Below are 21373 nucleotides of genomic sequence, written 5' to 3'. Positions count from 1 at the left end.
ATACACTGCTGGTGGAACTGCAAAAGTATTAAGAAATTTTGGAGGCAAATCAGAGACAAAATTGAGGAAATACTGTACTGCAAATTAAAATAGAGTTAAAACCAGAAAGCTTTCTTTTGGGAATATTTGAAATTAATAATGAAAGGAAATATGGGAAACAACTCTTTTATATGACTACGGTAGCAAGAATTTTGATTGCGCAAAGCTGGAAAACAAAAGATATTCCGAAGATAGAACAATGGATTTCAAAACTCATGGAGATGATAGTAATGGATAAAATGACACAAGTAATAAGAGATGAACGAATGGGGAACATAACACAAAGGATTAAGGACGAATGGTTATTAGTGTTCAGATATATGAGGAAGCAATATGAGAGTTGAAGCAGGGAGTGTAGCTGGAGGGGGGCAAAATGGGTGTGTTGCTTTTAGAGATACTGTTCAAGCATCCTAACGAAAGGGCAGGCCAAATTACCAATGGAATGCAAGCACAGCATACAGGTATATAAAGTTCTAGAAGTGAACAATTGTGACTGTCTAATGTAGCATGCTAGACATTTGGGGACTAAATGAAAATTTCATTTGGGGGAGGCAGAATGCTTATTTGGCTGGGAAAGTGGTCTTATTTTATCCCATCCATAGCTACACCCCTGGGTTGAAGCCTCAGTATTAAAATGTCTTTATAAAGAGACCCCATTGATATCATACCTTTCCAGTAAATGATTTAAAATGAATGTGCAGTGAAGCAACTCAGCTTACTTTTAATTCTCTCTTCCTCTTCTCCTCTGTGGCAATTTGCCCTGGCTGTGAATGTGATCGGCTTTGCTCCGTGTCTTCTTGAGCATTGTCTGCTAATGAAGTACCATTTACTTCAATCAGTGTGTCACTGAGGTTTGCATCCTAGCCTGTGCATGTGGAGATCTGACTTATCAGTTTGTGATTCCAATCATCATGAAGTTATTTTTATCCCATGCTAAAAACAAATCATATGGAATTTAGAGGGAACAGTTGGGAGAATAGCTTTTTATATTAAACTTACAGCTTGAGAACTGGAGGGCAGTCAAAAGATGAGTGCCACCATCTGGGATTTTCCTGTTTCCTGCAGTTTCCACTTCCTTTTCTGTGTCCTATTCTAGATAGTACTTGAAATGCCTGGGATGGGTCAGTGTCTAAAGTTCTGTTATGCAAGATCTCAGTAGAATCAAGCAAAAACCTGTAGTGCTTCATTCACTGTTTTACCTTCCTAATGTGGTAGGGATGGACTTATTAACCGACAAAGTTATTGTATAGCTTATGGGGTACATTATCCATTATGTATCTTTTATTATTATGTTATATTATAGCCTGAAAGTCCCTTCTCGATTGCAGAGCATTTTTGGCAAGAAGCATTGTACAGTGGAGAAGGAGGATAACTGGGGGCTTGCCATTTTTTATTGAAACTTCCCCATCAACATCCTAATCCACCTCTAGCTGCTTTGTTTCTCAACAGTGCTTTAGACCTGTGTTAATCATCTTTTGAACCTTTTATCATCACACTGCTTCCCTTGGCTGCAAAGCAGAGTTGAGTTCTATAGATCTGTTTCATGGGCTGCAAGGTGTAACACCTTTCCATAATTAGCTCACCAAGCTTTAAGTTACCTCTTAGCTCTGACAGCAGATCAGAGATAAGAGCATAATTTGTTTGTAGGCCAGCAGATGAAGATTCATTTGGTTGTTTCAGACGTGTGGACTGGAACCTCCCCTCCATGCATTATGGAAACACAGCTAGTGTTGTGTTTTTTCCCCCCATTTGTTTTATATGGTTTTATCTGTGACAGAGACAAAAGAGGGTAGCACATTATTTTCCCCCAAGATCACTTGTCACATTTTGAAAAGTGCTTCCCACTCCTCTTCATTATCATGGCAATCAGTGAATGAAGATTAGTGCGGAAAGTTGAGTAACTCATCCAGCCTGCCTCTCAGCAGGTCTGTCATGCAGCATGTGAACTAAAAAGAAATCCCAATAGGAGCAATGTCTTAAAAATGTTCAAGACTTGACATACTTCAAAAGACCTCTTGACACTTGTATAGAAATTCATGTTCACTTATAAAGATGCATTTACTTGAATTTTTCCCCTTCCCTTTCATGACAGTTAGCCATGTATAAAATGAATAAGTCACAGATTTAATGTCATGCAATGAACAGCCTGTTAGGTATGTAAAGGAGAAAGTTGGGTTTGAATTGCAAAGCAACCAAGAAGTTCCATAAGTGGGTCTGTCTGTCTATCTATCTATCTATCTATCTATCTATCTATTAGGATATAGTGATTATATAGTAAAGTGATTACAAAACAGGATAACTTCTGTGCATGCTCCATGGCATCCTTGGAGAATGAGCAGGATTTGAATGTGAACTCATTATGTATCCAGTGGGTCCTTGTTATCCACTGTGGTTTGGTTCCAGGATCCCCAGTGGATAACAAAATCCGTGGATGCTCAAGCCCCATTAAATATAATGGCATAGAAAAATGGTGTCCCTTACATAAAATGAAAATCAAGGTTTGTTATTTGCAATGTATACTTTAAAAAAATATTTTCAAGCAGTGGATGCTTGAATCCATGGATAAAAAAATTGTGGATGAGATGGGCTGACTGTAATGTACCAACTGTTTTTAGAATCTTCAGAAAGTGTCTTTAAAATTTCTTATGCATCTCTTGCAGGTGTGGTATGCTGCCTCATATGCAGAATTTGTCAATCAGAAGATCCATGATGTATCTGAGGAGGAAAGGAAAGGTACTGCTGTCTTTTTTAAATACTGTAATACTTATTTTGCATACCTGGTTGTTGCCAGACTAGGTAATGATATTATTTCTATTAAAGCAGTATTGTCAAACTTTATTTGTTGTTAAAGAGATTTCTACATAACATGGTTCCATGATAATAGAGGTTACCTTTGATTTTGCTGCTTTGATGCATTTGGGAATATCTTTAGTTGGCAAATATGGTCTGCTGTCCAAAATCCATCTCCTTTCAGTGTCCATCACTGTGATGGATGGTGTACAGCCACTGTCATGAGTTCTTGCCAAAAGAATAAAAAAGAGAGAGAGAGACAAATAACTATTCTAGTTGCTTTGTTCAAACATACAGATGGACAGAAAACCTCAGAAGTAATAGACTGAGGTCCCAGCTAAGCTGTTTATTTGTAATAATTGTAGCACAGAGTCTGCATTTCTGAGGATTCCTGCTTGCTTTTAAACAAATATGGAAGTGCCTGGTCCTCTTCTTTGAAAATACAGTAGCCTATCCCATCCACTCTTAACATTTTCCCATCTATTTCAAGCAATTGGTTTGGCAACAACACTCAACAGGTGGCATGCCATATCTCCCAAATCTACGTTAGCTAGGCAAAGCTGCATGATCATCTGGTATCCCTTCTCAGCTTCAAAAAATGTTCTTGTACTCATGCCATTCCCACAGATAGAAAAGTCAATGAAAAGGTAGTATTGCATTTCCTTTACACTAAAAAATGAAAAAGCTTACACTGATTATGTTTAGGTTGAAAAGCAGACAGTCGTTACACTTACATTAATTATATTAATTTATATGATATTACTATATTTGAAAAGCTGTGTTTTGAGCTTGAGAGAGAAGGAAGGAAGCAGCTGCAGGGATTTTTTAGAACCCGGTTTCTCACTTACCCAGCCTCTGAATAGGAATGAGTATGGTTAAAAATAAGTACACACACAAGAAAGGTAGAGGAAATAAAAGGTATCTTGGGTGACATGAGAGCAATAAATGAGGTAGGAGAAAAAGAACACAATTAAGAGAGAGGCTAGAATAAAATTCCAGCCAACACGCCAATCGCCAAACAATGGATAGAAACCCAACAACAAAAAAATGTCAGTCGAAGCTCCATGAACCCCCTAGAAGACAATCAACCAGCACCCCAAATCACAGTCCTTTTGTGGATCCCAAAAATAGTGTGTATGTGCAGGAGGGCGGCATTAGTATTTAGACAACTGCTACATGGCTGAATGTGCAAACAAACGGCTACATCTGTGCTGTGCCAGCAAAATTAAAGGGTGAAAGTGGAAAGTAGAAAGGAAAGTTAGTCCCACTTTTGGAATGCAAGCCACGGTCACTGCACTGCCCAAAAATATAAAGAGAATGATAAAAGCAGAATAATGTGCGAGAAAAGTGGAGAAAAAACAACAGTCAACAAACAACTGATTGATGGACAGGTGAAATAGCTAACAGCAAGGAGAAGCAAAGATCATAACCAGAGGTCAACAAGACAAAAAAACAAACACACACACCAAACATACAATACTTGGCAGGAATGTAAGGAGCAACTAGGCAAACTACTGAATGTGGTCAGAAGGTTCATCCGCAATAAAATGTACAGGAGAGAAAGCCAAGAACTGTACCCAGGCAGCACATTGGGGTTTTCCCTTCTTGTTCCTTTATCCCTTTTTGTTGCTATCCTTTGCTCTGCCCACTGCTTATAACTGCTGCTGCTGCTGCTCATGGGGTGAAAAGCTCCATAGAGGATGGCAGGAAAGTATAAAAAAGTAGGGGAAATAATATAGCAGATGAAAACACTAGTCCTCATCTCATCTCTGGGAAAATACCTTAAAATTACAGTAAATGACATTGCATGGATGTACAATGTATGGGATAAGGTAAGGTTTGGTCTTTTTTTTTAATCCCACCATGAATGAAATACATATCAATATGATGGTTCTGATTTATAGATTTTTACTACTTCCAATTATCTGTGCATTTAGTTTTGTTTAACTTCCTATCCAATAATTCCATATGTTGGGGGGGGGGGGGAACACTGAAATGCTGAATTCAGGAAAGAACATCCAGATAAATCTTGTAGGTTTGAATTTTTTATTTGGAGCACAGAACTCAAGTGACAGCAGTTACTAGAAGTGCTTTGCTCAATGAGTAATCAACCAAGCAACCAAGCGTAGCTTTTGACAGGGGGAACAATCAGGGGAGAGGAGTGTGTATGGTTATTTTATAATGTTTGTATATGTTTTATCCAGAGTTAGAAAACTACTTTTAAGAAGACTGCATAAAATGATATGCTGGAACCATCTATAACTGAAGAGTGGTGAGATGATGCTCTTGATTCCAGAACATCATCATACCACTTTTCAGTTCTGGATATCTTTTCTGTATGTGTCTTCAAGTGGCTTGTTGACATGTGCTAATTTCATAGGGTTTTCTTACCCAAGAAATACTCAGAATTGATTTTGCCAGCTCCTTCCTCTGAAATAAAGCCTACAGCACCTGGTATTCATTTTCAGTCTCACATCCAAGAACTAACCAGGGCTGGCCATGCTTAGCTTCCAAGATCATATGGGATCCAGTGCCTTTAGGGTATTTAGGATCTGGATATCTTTAGCATATCATTATATTAACACTTCTTAAGAATAACTTCTCAAGCTTTCCTTTACTTCTCTCTGCTCTGGTTATCATCTACTTTGCCCTTCTGAAACTGATCTATGTTAGAGAAAGATGTTATATAACCTATGAGTAAAAGATATATCAAGAGTGTTCTTAGTCATTCCAGTCTACACTACAGAAATATGGTCCACGGAAGTGCAAGGGAGGGAGAGACATTAAAACATGGTAATGTCTGAAGTTTTGTTGCTGACTAATCTAACTTGAAAACACAGTTCTCCGAGAGCAAGAAAAAAACTGGCCATGTTATGAGTGCAACCGACGGTTCATGAGCTCAGAACAACTCCAGCAGCACCTCAACTCCCATGATGAAAAGTTGGACTTCTTTAGCAGGTATTTGTTTGGGTGCCTAGACTAGACTTCTGGATTTTACCAGTTGTTGGAAAGGTTACTTTTTGGGGGCTACATCTTCCAGAATTCTCCAGCCAGCATAGTCAGTGGGGGATTCTTGGAGCTATAGTCCAAAACAAAAGGAACTTTTCCAAGTTCTGAATTTTATCACTAACCCAGTTGAGTTGTTTCCTGCAGATTCCACTTTGAGAACTGGAGAGAGAGAGATTGGAGAAGGGCCTACATAGAATAATTATTTTCTGCTGTGACATTGGAAAGTCCTGCAGCAGAGATGGATGCATGTTCTCTTATGAGAAGTCATCCAATACCAGGGAGAGATGGGTGAGGTAGTCTGAGGATTATTGTCTCATGAGAGGCTTGGGCTCCTTACAGGATTTGGTAAATAGACTTGTGTCACTGTCTGTTTCTGTGTGGGCTTCTAGACTGTTGAATTGATAGGAAACATGTCAGACTGGATAATGCTCCATAGACAGTATATCTCTGAATATCAGATGCTGATGGCAAACAACAAAGAAAGTTTTATGCCTTCATGACCTGTATGGAGGCTTCTGGAAGCATCTGTTTGGATGCTTTTAGAAGCTAGACATTGGACTACATAAATCCTTCATAGAATTTCTTTCCATAGCCCAGTTGTCACAGGAGTCTCTAGAAACTGGTAGAGTTCTGCTCTTTGCAGACAAACAATTTACAGATTTTGTATCTTAGACCAAGGCTGGATAACATCTGACTCTCCTAATACTGTTGACTTCAACTCCTATCATCCCTGACCACTGGTCATGTTGGTTGGGGCTTGATGGGGAGTTCTCAGGTGGGGGCACAGGTTCTCTATGCCCTGCCTTGGACATTTGCTGAATGGAATGAATTGGTTAAGTATGCATAAGGCTGAGAGGAAAGCAGGTAGCTCCATTGCTTCTAATCCATGGTTTTGTACATTTTGCAGAGCAAAAAGCAGAGGGCGCGGACGGGGAAAGCGAAGATTTGGGCCAGGTAGGCGTCCAGGCCGCCCTCCTAAATTCATGCGCTTGGAAGTGGCAAGTGAAAATGGAGGAGAATGTGCAGAAGAGACTCAGGTATAGTTGGAGAGAGCAGGTGACGTTTCCATTGAAAACAGAGAATGGGTCTGTTTAATTGCATCATTTATTTCTCCTTGTGCCTCTGCCCTAGCCCATCTGCTACTAACTTGGTGTAACATTATCTTTGTCTCAGATTCAACTGTCTCCAACACCTGGAGTCCCAAAACAACTTTAAAAGCACTAAGTATTAGGAGTAACATGGGTCACAGTATCTATGCAGACAATCCATTTAGGAGTAGGTCTAGATAGCTCAGTATCATCTTTCAGAGATCAGTTATTCAAAGGAATGTGTTCACTAGGCACTGAGACTATGGCAGGCAGTTACATGGAACTGAATTTTCAGGATTATCTGGGTCCCTGAACCAAGATAATTCTTGTCTGTGGTCCTCCAGAGTCCTCCTCAAAGGATTTTTAAAAAGTTTTGAAAGAGCCCCCCCCCCCATTTTTGCCCATTTTGGATTGAGGAAGAGAACAATAACAGATTAAAACACAACTGATTGGATACAGAACTCCTGTTAAAAATTATAACACTAGTTAAAAGAGCAGACAAACTGAATATATATTTAAAATAATCAATGCATACTTTAAAACTCATAATTTAAAAATCATCTGGATATGTAATGTAATGTTTTTAACTATTTAGCAGGAAAATCTTGAAATATCATATCTCTTTTTACGGTATAAGATGGCCTAGAGTTTGCATATTCCAGTGACGTCACTAGGTTTGGTGTCACTCAGTGTGATAACTCACGGTCTCGCCCCCACCCCCACATCGACTTCTTTCACTACCAGACCATAATGACTTAGCCTGGCTAGGGTGGCAATTTCTCCAGCTTGTCAGTGCAGCCCACACACCCCATCAAGCCTTCTAGGCTCAGTGACTGTAGGAAGAAGAGGCATGGATTGCTTACTGATGGCATTTAAGAGTGAGCCAGGCCTCTTTCCTTCAGCCGCTGAGGTGCCTACAACCTACCCTCCCATGCCTTCCAGGCTCAGGGTCTAGAAGAGGCATCACTCACTCACTGGCGGCATCTACAAGCAAGCCGGGCATCTCCTTCCTATGGTCCCTGAGCCCCCTGCACACACTCTACCTTCCAGGCTCAGCTAGCAATGTGGAGAGAGATGCTGGCCTTGCTCGCCTCCTTCCTCCAACCATTGAGCCCACATTTTTATCCTTTGGGGAGCAGTGGTGCCATCCTACTTACGGTGTCACCCGGTGCAGTCTGCACCCCCCTAGTGACACCACTGGCATGTCCTACAGTCAACATAATCAGAGTTTTAAAATCCCAGTGATTAAAACTATAGAAATAGATGCACTCTCTATGATTTCTTTTATCCCTATACATTCTAAGCAGCACATTCATTAAAAAATAAATCCAAGGTAATAAGTATGAATAATTCCTGTTGCCAATGAAGAGTTTGAAATAACAGTAAGAATCAAAATATAATAAAACAGCTGAAAATCGGGAAGAATTAACCAACCATTGCCTGTTTGATTTGGAATCTCAGGACTTGCTGCATTTCTCCAGCAAAGGGCAGTTTGATGATGCTGGACAAACCACTTTGAATGGATTGGACCAACAGGAACAGACACCAGTGCCACCGGAGACCTCGTCTTCATTAGATCCACAACTTGAGAGCCACCCATTGCAGCTCCAACCACATGAACAGACTGTTGTGGCTACTCAGAGTATGATAACAGCAGATGACATGCGGCGAGCAAAGCGTATCCGGGTAAGAGAAGAATCTGACAACCATCTAGAGTTGTTATGTCCGTTCCTTACTTGTTTATGGGTTTGCAGCTATTGTGATCACCATTTTTTTTACAGACTTGGTTCCTGTGCCTTTAGATAGCAGTTTGATATGCAGAGGTTAGACAGGTAGGGCTTTCCCTCTAATTAGATTCCATGCTCAGAAAAGTTTTGTCTCCTTAATTTATTGCAGGACAGGAGGTTTCTTTCAAAAGAGCCAGGAACTGCACTACTATAAAAGTAGGTGGCCTTAGTTGTAATTGAAGTGTGAAGCCTGGCATTTGGTGTACAACTGATATTGTAAGAATTCTCAGATTTAAATCTGTTAAGCAATGGATAGTAAAGAATTTGGTGCCCAATTATGGGATTCATGTACACTGTAAAAATAATGCAGTTTGACAGTACATTAAGTGCTGTAACTCCATCCTATAGGATCCTGGAATCTGTAGTTTTTTACAATACCTTTAGCCTTTTCTGCCAAAGAGTACTGGTGCCTCACAAAACTACAAAACCTAGGATTCTGGAGGATGGAGCCATGGCAGTTTAAGCGATGTCAAACTGCTTCCATGGACAACAGAAGTGAGTTTGGCTGACCTTCTACACGTAGCAGCCTGTGGCCTGGACCCCAGTGCTTTGCTATTCCATGGTCATCTCTGGGGGTTTTTAACCCTAGTTTCCATACTCTTTTCACCTTATTGCCTTCATTCTTTGCCTACTTTTACTCCCCCACCCTGATTCCAATTATATAAAAATCTGAATCTTGTAAAAAAGTAACTATCCAAGCAAAACATAAGCATTTACCTAATCAAATGTGGACAAGCTTCAGACCTCTGAGGACCAAGTTTCAGCATCTAGGACTCACCACATGCCATATCTCCCCAAGCACCCCATTTACATCACCATAAGTCTTGGGGAGCCACACTAAATGCAGATGGGCATGCACTTTATTTTAAAACAAACTGGCTCGGGGGGGGGGGGTCAAGAATGGAAATAAATCAATTTTCTGTCAGTTGTTTTTAGGGGAGAGAGGATACTAGAGTGCACTCGCAGTCTGAGGGCTGCAGAATTTTAATGCTTAATTTAATGTGTATGCTTTCCTGAGCATAGAATTAGAGTTTCCCTTAATGCAAAATTGAAGAAGGCTGCTTTGGATTAAAACAAAGCTCTTCTGACACTTTTCCCCTTGCATCTTTTTGCTAGAAGCTTTCTTTACCTGTTAGTTACTGCTGACCTTTTACCTGCAATTGGTGTCAGTTTCCCGATTCCTTAAACCCAACATGTCAGGTGGAGCACACCTTATTGTATGTAACAAGAAGACAGACTTCACACCAAGGGGCTTCTTCGTGAATGCTAGATTTGCCTAGTTAGACCTGACCTTTTACCATAAATTGGTCTCTGCCTCTATGCTTCTCTGTGTGGCATTTCAACCTGAGCATATTGCTCTGTGCCCCTTGTGCAGCTGTGAGAAAACTAGCCACCCCAAATGATGCTGATGGGACTGGTGATGCTCGATAATGATATTTTCCTGGAAACCTAGTCCCCCCAGGCTGACAGGCAGGGAGTATTCCAAACAGCCGGATGAAGTGGTGTGTACTAATGGTCTGTTTGTAGCACCATCTGTGTGAATCTTGCGCTCTCTTAGCTTTAGAAGATGTTGCCAAAGAGACACCATGACCTTGGCTCAAACTCATTTCCCCACCGCACCCCTTACAGCAAAGATTATTTTTAATGATAAAATTCTTCCTTGGGGCCACGGCCCTCCCTTCCTCCTTTATGAGATTAAAAGCTGTGTTGGGAACTCTGGATTCCAAGACCAGACACTTTGAACCTGTGCTTTTTTGGCAGCTGCATGGTGCTCTTCTATCGAGCATATGAGGGAAATTATTCAGACAAGTAATCCTCCAAACCGTCCAGTTGGGAGATCAGTTTATGCTGCTTAATGTCTTTTCTTGTCTACCCCCCTTTCTTTCTGTGTGTAAGATTTTGATAACAAAAGGAAACAGCTGCAAAAAGTTGGGGCATGCATTCATTTGTAGGGTGAGAGGTTGCTGGGTTTTTTGTTTAATGTCTGTGGCTGTCTTAAAGAAGATTGAGTAAGATTTAGGTTGATTGCAGCAGGATTGATTCAGTGCCATTAAAGAATTTGCTACATGGATATGACAGCATATTTGAGGCTTATGTTTTACATGCACTACCTTATGAGAACAGTTAATTTTATCCTATGTTTGTAAACTACTTGCCACCATTTTTTGTTTTGGTATTTCAGTACTCCTTAATATTTTATTAGCTCAGCAGCAATTCTTTTTAGGCCTTATTTGGTCTAAATGAGAGTGCCAGGATGTGATCTGATGTCATTTGATACTACAGCTTGCCTAATGATGAACGGAGTTGGGTTTTGTCAGTGTTTGATGGAAGACTGTCTGCGATCCCTATATAAGATGCCAGGAGCTCCATGACAGAAGGAAGACAGGCTATAAATGAAATACAGAATAGCATTCTGTAGACATATGAGGAAAATATTCTTCTCATCCTAGTCTGAAGAGGGAGAGCCTCCTCTACATATACAGACTGGCAAAAGACTTATTTTTCATATAATACCTGAGCAGGGCTTTTGACTTTGCAAAAGACAAATGAGTTTTGTTGGTAGCTTCACCAGTGTCCAGTGGTTTTTGAAGTAGAAGAGTTTGAGCAAAAAGGGTAATAATTAGATTACATATTAATTGATTTACATGATCAAACCCTTGCTTAATATGTGAGGAGATGCATGAGCTTTTGCAGCCTATTTACTCATGTTACATTCATTCTTTGTAAAAAAAACAAAAACAAAATCTTGACACAAACCATAGCTTCTTGTTATGTGCACACTGGGAAGTGTGCTTTAATGTATTTCAGACAAGCCAGGATACGAAAACCAACTTATATCAACAAATTATAGAGAAGCCACAAAATGCAAACTCGAATAATACACTCCCTTTTCCTAAAGACCCATAGACTCACCTATGTTAAAACAGATGAGTGAAGTACTGCATGAGATATGCATCGCTGCATGTGAACTAACATATGGAGAAATTGGAACTGGGTAGTTCCATAACATCCATATCCAGTAGAGGTCTGCTGTTACATAACTATGTAGGGGAGCTAGCAAAATGACCAATACACATTGGGACCAATGCCAATTCAGACCAATGTGGCACAGTCCCTGATGCATTATGATCCCTCAATGCACATCAGTTACTCCTGATGTGTGACAAAGCACCAGCAAGAGGGTTCTGATGCACGTAACACAGTTTCTTAGCACCCATGGTATGTAGTCAAGTACTGTATAAGTAAAATTACATTATGTAATGGGTGATATGGGATTCTAGCTAGTATCTCTTTCTTTTGCTGGACTAACACGGTCTTTTGAGCCTAATACTGCAAGCTGCAAACCAGTTGGTGCCTATGGGAAACAGGCATTGCAGAAGATAAATTTTCTGTTTATGGTCTGTTTTGTAACAGATATTTTTTCTCCCCAGTGCTACCTGCTTAGTGGGAACTGCAGGTAGGTTTGTTTTGTTTTTGCTTTGTTCCCTTCTGCTACCTTTCCTGTCTTTGGGAAAGATACTGTTCCTTGAGAAACATTTAAGCAACTTTTCCCCACTTGCAGTCTGAAATGGTGGAGTCTCTGGAGGGCTGTACCATTTGTTATGTCCAAATGCACTATTTAGTTCCTCTGCTCTGATTGTTAGGCTCCTAGGGAAGATAGCTGTACTAGCAGCTTCTTTTCCACAGTGACAATTTATAATAGTTTTAATTTGGTGAGTGCTTTCTGCTCTTTATCATATTCATTCTCTTAACAGCCCGTTGTGATAGTTATTTATTACTCCCTTTTGCAGAAAGGTAATTAGGAACATAAAACATAGGGAGCTGTCTTAGAGCGAGTCAAATTCTTGGTAATTGTAGCCCAGTATTATCGACTCCGATTGGCAGTGGCTCTCCAGGGTTTCAGGCAGGAGTCTTTCAAAGCCCCACCTGTCATCTTCTCTGGTGATCTCCATCCAAACACTAGCCAAGTCAGGCTCAGCTTAGTTTCCAAAATCAGATGAGGTCAGGTGTTTTTTAGAGTGCTATGGTGTTCTAAATTGAGAGTATAAAATAGTAACTCAACTACGGACAACCAGGACAGGCTCAGTCAATAAGTTGTTGCCTGCCCTGCAATTGTATTTCTATGGAGGAAAATGTATTATGGGAACTGGTTAATCAAAGATATGACCAGCAGTAATTCCAGAAATCATGGTTGCTGGAGAAACACTGTTGGGGTTTGAGAAACTTGTCTAATATATTTGTGTTTGGCAAAGTCAACATTTTTTTTCTGTTCATGCAAGCGCCTGAAGAATGTCCGGGGACTATTTTAACAGTTAGATTGATATCCCAATCTTCCTCTAAGGGTGGCATTCATAGCTCTTTTCCTCCCCATTTTATTGTCTCGGCACCCAGACAGATAGGTTGGACTGAGAGAGAGTGTGACCATATCCTCTAACTGTCCTCATGTGGCAACTACAGCCCCTATTAATTCTCTGTTGTCCCAGTTTTCCACTTACTTTCCAAATTCCCAGTTTCTCTGCCCTTCTCCCACTTTCCCCTTTTGATTTACTTCAGTTGCTGCAAACTGAGTTCAAAGTGCAAACATAATCTGCACTCAGTTAACTCAGTAGAGGAGGAGAGGATGGAGACTTGCTCTTCACAATAGGTTCAGGCAAAAGCAAACTGCTGCAACCTCCCCTAGCTGTATGTTCTTCCTCGCTCATAACTTGCCACCTTGATCACACTCTGATGTTGCTTGACCACATGAGTCCCAGTTTTCATCTGTGAAATATTGGAAGATATAAGCGACTAGCTCAACCCACTGGGTTTCGTAGGTCTTTCAAAGTTGCAACCTGATGTAGAGGAGAGACAGAGTCTTGGGAGGTAACGAAAAAGTAGGAAAAAAACGGTTCGGTTGAAGCTACATACATAGCCCAGGTGAGAAATATTTGTACAGGCTTGTTCAGGGAAGCCAGTTTGAAGATCTGCCTGCAGGGATTTTCAAAAAGTGCCTCCATTCTTGCTAATGGCAATGCTAGCTATTGGCATGTAGACAGAATAGTTGGCTCAGATCCCTAAATTTCCTTGTATAGTCAAAAACTGCTTACATGTGTTCTCAGAAGGCTTCTAGGTTACTCGTTTTGACTGAAGCCCTTTGTGCATCATTGGGAACTACCTTGGAGATTTCTCACAGTCAGGTTACGTGGACTGCAATGGAAAAGGAATGAGAACCCTAACCCACTCCAGCGGTCATACCATCCTTCAGTTTTCAGCTAACCTATTGTATGCTGCACTACATTTCTCCTCCAAGGCCAATTCTCTGTAAGCATACAGACTGTACAGTGTATGTTCATGTGTGTGTATGTTATGTACATTTGCATGGAACAAGCCATGAACACTTAGGGTTTTGTTCTTCTGTGGAGTCAGCAACAGTAAAGAAGTTTAACTTGATTTATTATTCAAGGAATTGTTGCAGTTCTTTGTCTTCCCCTGTGTCATCTTGAAGAAGCTGGGTGGGTTGCTTGAAAGAACAATGCAGGCAGATGGTTTCCCAACTCCTGTAAGCCCAGCAGCTCTCAGCATCCACCAGGTATCTTTTCCATTCTAAACAGCATTTTTATCAGCCTCAGCCTTCCTTTATCCTGGCTACTTGCAGTGCTAGCTTGGGAAGGAGAAAGTGTTTCCATAAGGGGGCTGTCTGCTGTATGGAGACGTGGGGAGCATAGTAATGATTAGCATCATTAAGTACAATTGTGCCCACTGTTTAGCTCTGGGATTTTTATTTTTTCTGTGCCGGTATGGATTAGAATTAATATTTAATGCCTGAGAAATAGAGTGGAAAACAGACAATGGTTAATAATAGAAAAGAAACTGCAGCCAGAGTGCACATTTTCTTTAGTGTTTTCTCCTGCTCTGTAGGGGTGTATAGAGCCCTGCTGCCTTTTCAATCTTCTGCTGAGCCAGTGTCTTATAATTGGGGATCTCATGTACAAAACTGTAGAAATGGCTCCCACGCCAGCTACCCACCAACATCAAAAATTCCCCTTTAATTACTGAAGCACACAGGACACTTGGAAGCAAGGCTGCAAAGCCAGCTGTGAACTGTTTCTCCTGCAGCCAAAGCAGAGATTAAGAGATGACTCTGCTGAAACAGATTAATTTAGAAGGACCTAGGAAACATTACCAGAATATTTTAGCATGAAGAGTGGTACAAGGAGTTTGATAGCATCATCATTCCCCTCAAAATGCATGCACATTTACTTATTTATTGTCTTGGAACAAGCTGAGATGAAACATAATTGGTTTGTAGGTTTGGGGCTTATGTCAGATTGAATCAAGGGGAAGCCAACCCCAATGCTGCTGCTGAGTGTGTTACAACAGTGCTGGATGGCCATTGGTCCACACATTTGGTGTCACTCCTCTTTCACCTTCTTCCTTACTCCCAGTTTAGAATTGCAAGAGATTTGGAAATGCGTATGATTTTAGGTGAAGATGATTAAATACATGTGCTTCTTAAATGTCAAGAAAACATAAACGAACAGTGCTGTGTATATTACACTCAGTAATGTTCTTCACAGTCAATTAGTTTGAGTTTTGCTGTTGCTGAGACCAATTTTCATTTTTTATTTTTTGTATTGCAGAGTTTTGGAAATACCCTTGCTTTTTTAAAGTTTAAATAGCTAATATTCTCATCTCATTAATATTTTAGATTGCAACATCATCATGAAGTTTCATTTGGTTTTCAGCACTCATGAGCCCTGTTAAAAAGAAACTGGCAGATTTCAATACAAATCTGATTAAGAGGATGAAAACTGAGTATCTCCCACCCAAGAAGCAGACCCAGAATATTTATGTTAGTGTCAAGAGTTGTAGCTCCTGTACAATTCCAGTACAACTCATTGCCTTGTATTTTGAATAATCTGCATTACATTCAGTACCATTCCATGTCAAATAGAATTTCTTTCCTCCTCGTATGTAGCATATAGTGAAGGAGATGCAAGGAGTAAAGCCCAGTTTAGTAGTACAGTGTAGTGTTAGCAATATTCTTTGTGGTTACAGACCAAGAAATATTCTGCAGAAGTTAAAAAAGGAACAGACAGCCAAAAGATAATCAATTTATTCAACTACAAGCTTAATAAAACATCAGGGTCTTTACTTTTTCTATTCATAATTTGCATTGAGATGGGGAACAAAATCCTGGCCACTCTTTCAGAAGTGAAGGGAAATGAATTTTCAGGACAGTAGACAGCAATGTTTACAAAAAAAAATCCTGAAAAAACTGTGAAGTCACAGCTTAGTATGGTACAATATTAGAATACTTTTTATGCAGAGTCTTCCTTCTGTCCCTGGCAAATATATTTAAAGAGGATCAAGGAGCAGATGATGAACATGGAACTTTACAGACAGTCAAAGCAAGACAATAATGTATAAATGAACACCTTTCTATGACCCTCACTTCATACTGTTGGGTGCGGGTGGGGGTGGATGAGAAGGAAACACACAACGAGATAATGATGTTCGTGCCACGTGTTTCCGACACTATACACTATAGGAAGAAGAAGGGGGGTTGTCATTTTTGGGTGCAGTCCCATGATAAGTGTGCAGTACACACGCTTGCATATACATGTGTACTTACACCACTGTTACAGTAAAGCCCCACTCCAAGAATAACTGCAGAACACACACCACACATGGCTTCAGTACATTGAATAAAGACAAGAAAATCTCCTTCCTCACTACCATTCCCTTCTCCTTTTGTATCTTGTCTCTTTAGAGTGTAAGCCTGAGGGCAGTAAGCCGCTCTGATAGCCTTTTGGCTGAAGAGCAGGGTATAAGTAAATTATTATTGTTGTTGTTGTTGTTGTTATTGTTATTAAAATCGAGCCAGCCCATAAGATGATTATAGGACTTGCAGGTGATGAACTTCCTTTAAATAGAGCCACATACTTTCGGGGAGGGCGCTTGTTTCAATGTAAATATGAAACAGTCCAGAGCTGCCCATGACCATCAAGGAGTAGCAACAACAGAATATCTTAGTTGCTTAAAGTTATCAGTCAGCATGATCTTGAGGCGTTTATAAGGGTTAGAGCATGTGCCTCCTCACACTGATCTGTCTTGTCCTGTTAGTGTAATAAAATTACCTTGGCAAGTGATGCTCATTTCTTGGCAGTTCCTTTATTTGGCATAAATTGGCTGATGGTGCAGAGACTGAATTCTCATCTAGCATTCCTTAGTATGATATATCCAATGTATATTCATACATACGCACTGTTATAGAAGAACCAGATCTATACATACTAAAGCAGATAGTTCTGTTTCACCCATACGGATTAAGGAGACAAGACTTCTTTTATCCTGAAAGATGAAATCTGTTTTTGATACGTTCTCAGGGGCTTTCTTTCAGTGATGGTCAGGGTCAAATGGTGAGACCAGAACTCCAAGCATATTTTTAGCTGCCAGTAACTAAGGCTAAGGAATTCAAAGATATAGCTGTGTTAGTCTGTAGAATCAGTATGTAGAGAGATCTTGTAGCACCTTTGAGAGATATGCATCTGAGGAAGTAGACTTTAGTCTATGAAAGCTCACGCTGCCAACTTCTTTCTTTTTCTTTCAGTTAGTCTCAAAGGTGCTACAAGGAAATATTTCACAGTGTTAAAATGGTGAAACAACACATACCCCCAAAAAGCTGGGAAGTTATGGTGGTGTCATGGCTATCTGTGGAACTCCAGAAGATCAGATTGGGAGCCCAGGAGGGCTGAATTAAACCCCAAGGATCCCTACCCTTAGTTTAAATCAATAAAGCATCTTTTGTGAAGAGAACTATGACTGCTGAGGTGTGCAACTTTGGTTGCACCACCGCTATAACTGGTAGAGGCCAAGTTTCTGCCCCTAAGATTCTCTATCAGGGCCACATGGACTTCCAAATATGTGTGTTGTGTGTTTGTTTTGTTTTGTTTTTAAATAGGTGAACCTAAGTCTGGAAATGACTGGAAATCCACTTCTGGTTTTGAACAACAGGATTTTTTGTTTGTCTATTTGTAAAAGGCAAAGAGTTCTCAGACCTATTTAAAAGGTGAATCACCTCTTTTGGATACTTCCATAGCAGGCAGTTCACCCTCTCTGTGAGAAAAAAGGTGACCTGTGGGAGTCATTAAGTAGGTTGTGGGACTGAAAAAAACAATCTTGGCGGCCAAACATTCCCAGTCCCATCATAGAGCTGCAGTATCTGTTAGCAAATCACTGGCTCAAGGTGAGAGTTTGCCAGAATGAATCTTGAAGCAAAAAATGGGAAATCACAGTTGCTGAAATCTCTTTCCAGCTCTGCTGCAGAGTCACTGTTGTTTCCTTAGGCAAATCCATTAACCTCTTTCTATTTCTCCATGCATGTATTGTATATACCTAACTATAATGGCAATTTAATTTCTCAGTATCTTTGCTGGTCTAATGTGACCTTTCTTGGATGTATCTTTTCAGAATGCAGCACTCCAGCACTTATTCATCCGGAAGTCATTCCGTCCCTTCAAATGCCTGCACTGTGGGAAAGCGTTCCGTGATAAGGACAAGTTAGATCAGCACTTACGGTTTCATGGTCGGGAAGGAAATTGTCCTCTGACCTGTGACATCTGCAACAAAGGCTTCCTTAATAGCAGTGCCCTGGAGAGTCACATGAAGTTCCACTTGGACCAGAAGACCTATTCTTGCATTTTCTGCCCTGAGTCCTTTGACCGCTTAGATCTGCTGAAAGATCACGTGGCAATCCATGTTAATGACGGTTGTTTCACTTGCCCTACTTGCAAAAAGCGCTTTCCAGATTTTATCCAGGTGAATAATTGTTGGATCAAAAGCGCTAACTTCCTTGTGCATAGTAGCTTCTTTACTGCTTATTTACAAATGCTGATAATGGTCCAAGGTTAGGAAGCTTCAGGATGCTGAGCCTTCTTTTGTTACAGTGAGATCACTCCATCCCCATGAATTTTTTTGGCTCTTGTAGAGTTTATTTTGTTCAAAAAATGGACAGTTTGATTGACTAATTTAAGCAAGAACCTTTTAGCCTTTAAATCAATTCACTCAATTAAATGAATATGTTTGGAATTACCAAAAACTCAATGTGCCCTGGACTCCATGGTGGGATATAAATGCAATAAATAGATTAAATATTTTGGTGTAAGTATAAATATACTTTTCCTCAGGCTTGTATAGCATGCAACTACATCATGTTTCCCAGAGACATGCACATTAGTGTGTGGTATATCTTACATGATATATGTTTTCTGTGAGAAATAGCGCTTCACATAGAAATCTATGGGTGGGTGTGTACCTGTCCTTTGATATGATATAAACATATTTGAGCAAAAATACGCCAGAACGTAAAAGTAAAGCAGATTTTTGTAAAAATCACAGCTATAATAATCTGATCCAAACAGTGACATTTCCTGTTTCTTACCCTGTTTTGGAATTTTAAGTGTCCCATTTTATTCAGTGAAGTGTGCGTAACTGAATACAGTATAGTCTAGCCATGAAGTGGCTATTACTTTACCACTTTCTAGGTGAAAAGATAAAAGTTAGAAAACTCCATCATTTTACCAGTAGTGCTCAAAATATTATGGCTTTGTGGGGAACCTGTTTTATCTTAAATGCTCAGATTTTCAGGTGTCATTGGAAGATTTGTCAGATAACTTGTTATGTACTTGGTGAAACAAAGGCCAGTTTCTCCCCTGGCCCTTTTTTAAAAAAAGGTTTTCTGATAAGAAAGCTTTTTAGCTTTCTGGAGAGAGATGTGGGGAAACAACTTATGTGCCCAAGCATGCATCAGTGTTGGATGCATAGCTCTGTGATGCATCTGTTCCTGCATCACATAGAAGTAAGCATTATTTCCTTGCATCTGAGTGATCTATGGAAAGAGGAGGAGAATTCTCTGATGCAGAAAGTACAGTTTAGAGGCAAGGTTAATTATAGAATATCTATTAATTATGATAATTTTTAATATGTGAATACTGTAACATTTGAACCTTTTTTTACGAACAGTATACAGCCATAAAACATCAGCTGTTGTCACTAACTGCTGTTGTTAACAATATGACATTGTTTCAAAAATAAACAAGCTAACATTTGTACATAATGCTGCTATCCCCTTGCCCCCAGCCTCATTTTCTTACACCTACCAACAGTTTTGCCATTTAAAGATGCGGGTTTCATGGATCAGGGTAAGGAATTTTTCAGACAGTAACTTTTCTTTCTTCCTGTCTCCCTGAAATTTATAATCTGGCTCCAAAGCATTGTTAAGGGACTGTTTCATCTAAATCATATTTTCTTGAATGCTTCAGGTTTTCTGTTACAGTATTATGGGGAGATAGATTTTGTCCAAAGAGAGAAATAAAAGCAGCAAGAGCAACAGGGTCTCCCACTAGTGTTACTAAGTGGAATTACCTTTGTTTCTTTTGCTTGAATAATGACATTTCTGGTATTTTTGTTTTCTTCTTGTTGATTGTCTCTGCCAGATAAAGAAACATGTGCGCAGCTTTCATTCAGAAAAGATTTATCAGTGTACAGAATGTGATAAGGCCTTCTGCCGCCCTGACAAGCTGCGGCTCCACATGCTACGACATTCAGACCGCAAGGATTTCCTATGCTCGACATGTGGCAAACAGTTCAAGGTAATGAAGCCCACATATTAGGCATGTGTGAGAAGCAGTAATACGGTGATATCATACTCTCTTGTTGCCATGGCTGACTTCGCAGTAACAGGAGCAATTTGCCAGCATACAAATTACGCTACAGTTGGCATATTGTGCACATTTTCCATAACATAAGCATGTGGGATGTAGTTTACTTCAGAAGTTTGTGAGCAAGCAGTTCATTGGGAAAAGCCACATTTGAATTATTACAGATACTTGAGTCATAATACATGTTTTTCTTTCATACCAGTGGAAGACACAAGTCCAAAGCATATTTCTGTCTTATTTCTATCAATTTCTGATGCGAGATTAGCTTTTCAAACTAGAATACAGAAATAATTTGCCTATACAGGTCCACCTTTCTTCACTTTTCTGTGCTGGTCCTTCATGACCCATTTGTGGATGAACCAATTTTTATAAAATGTCCTTGCCTGCTACCTGCAGGTAACAAGGTAAATGGGTGTGAATGAAATCTTCTAGTATGTGATTGCATCTACTACTAGCCTTGAAGTGAAGTTTAAAATCTGAGCATTTCTATCAACATTAAATTGTGAATCTCTTGGGGCTGGGATGTGTCTGTTTGGTAATCATCTTTTACAAAGCGCTATATATTGGCCAACCTAATCATAATCACCACCACAACCATTACCATAATCATCATATTAATTTATCCTTCATAACATTGGCAGTCCCACATCAGGTGATACGTGGTGCGGGGGAGACTCTGGGAGTGGGACTTCTGGCACCAGGATTTCCTGCTTCTGGGGTAGGGAGCACCTGTGCAGACCAGAGGTTCCCGTGTGGGCAAAAATGGCACCTGCGTGGGCCAGAGGAGCCAAAATGACACCCACACGTGCCCGAGGAGCACCTACACAGCCCTGAGGAGCCAAAATGGTACCTGCATGGCCCCAGGGGGACCTGCGCAGGCCAAAGGAGAACCCATGGGCTAGGGGGGCCAACTGGGTGTCACCCCCTTCTGAGGTGTCACCCAGTGCACTCTGAACCA

At 40.3% G+C, this 21373-nt stretch overlaps 1 protein-coding gene across 4 annotated transcripts in view; it reads left to right on the top strand.

Moving 5' to 3' along the window:
* PRDM10 (PR/SET domain 10) overlaps positions 1-21373 on the top strand; it is an 80956-nt gene that overhangs the window by 40396 nt on the left and 19187 nt on the right. For all 4 annotated transcript variants that reach the window (XM_042475091.1, XM_042475090.1, XM_042475093.1 and 1 more), the window contains 6 exons: positions 2700-2772; positions 5670-5787; positions 6746-6875; positions 8388-8612; positions 18167-18514; positions 20191-20346. In XM_042475091.1, coding sequence (XP_042331025.1) covers positions 2700-2772; positions 5670-5787; positions 6746-6875; positions 8388-8612; positions 18167-18514; positions 20191-20346 — 1050 coding nt within the window. The remainder of the gene's footprint in view (positions 1-2699; positions 2773-5669; positions 5788-6745; positions 6876-8387; positions 8613-18166; positions 18515-20190; positions 20347-21373) is intronic.

The sequence above is a fragment of the Sceloporus undulatus genome, chromosome 6, assembly GCF_019175285.1.
Source record: "Sceloporus undulatus isolate JIND9_A2432 ecotype Alabama chromosome 6, SceUnd_v1.1, whole genome shotgun sequence".
In the NCBI taxonomy this organism is placed as follows: Eukaryota; Metazoa; Chordata; class Lepidosauria; order Squamata; family Phrynosomatidae; genus Sceloporus; species Sceloporus undulatus.
This window is presented reverse-complemented; position numbering and strand designations above follow the sequence as displayed.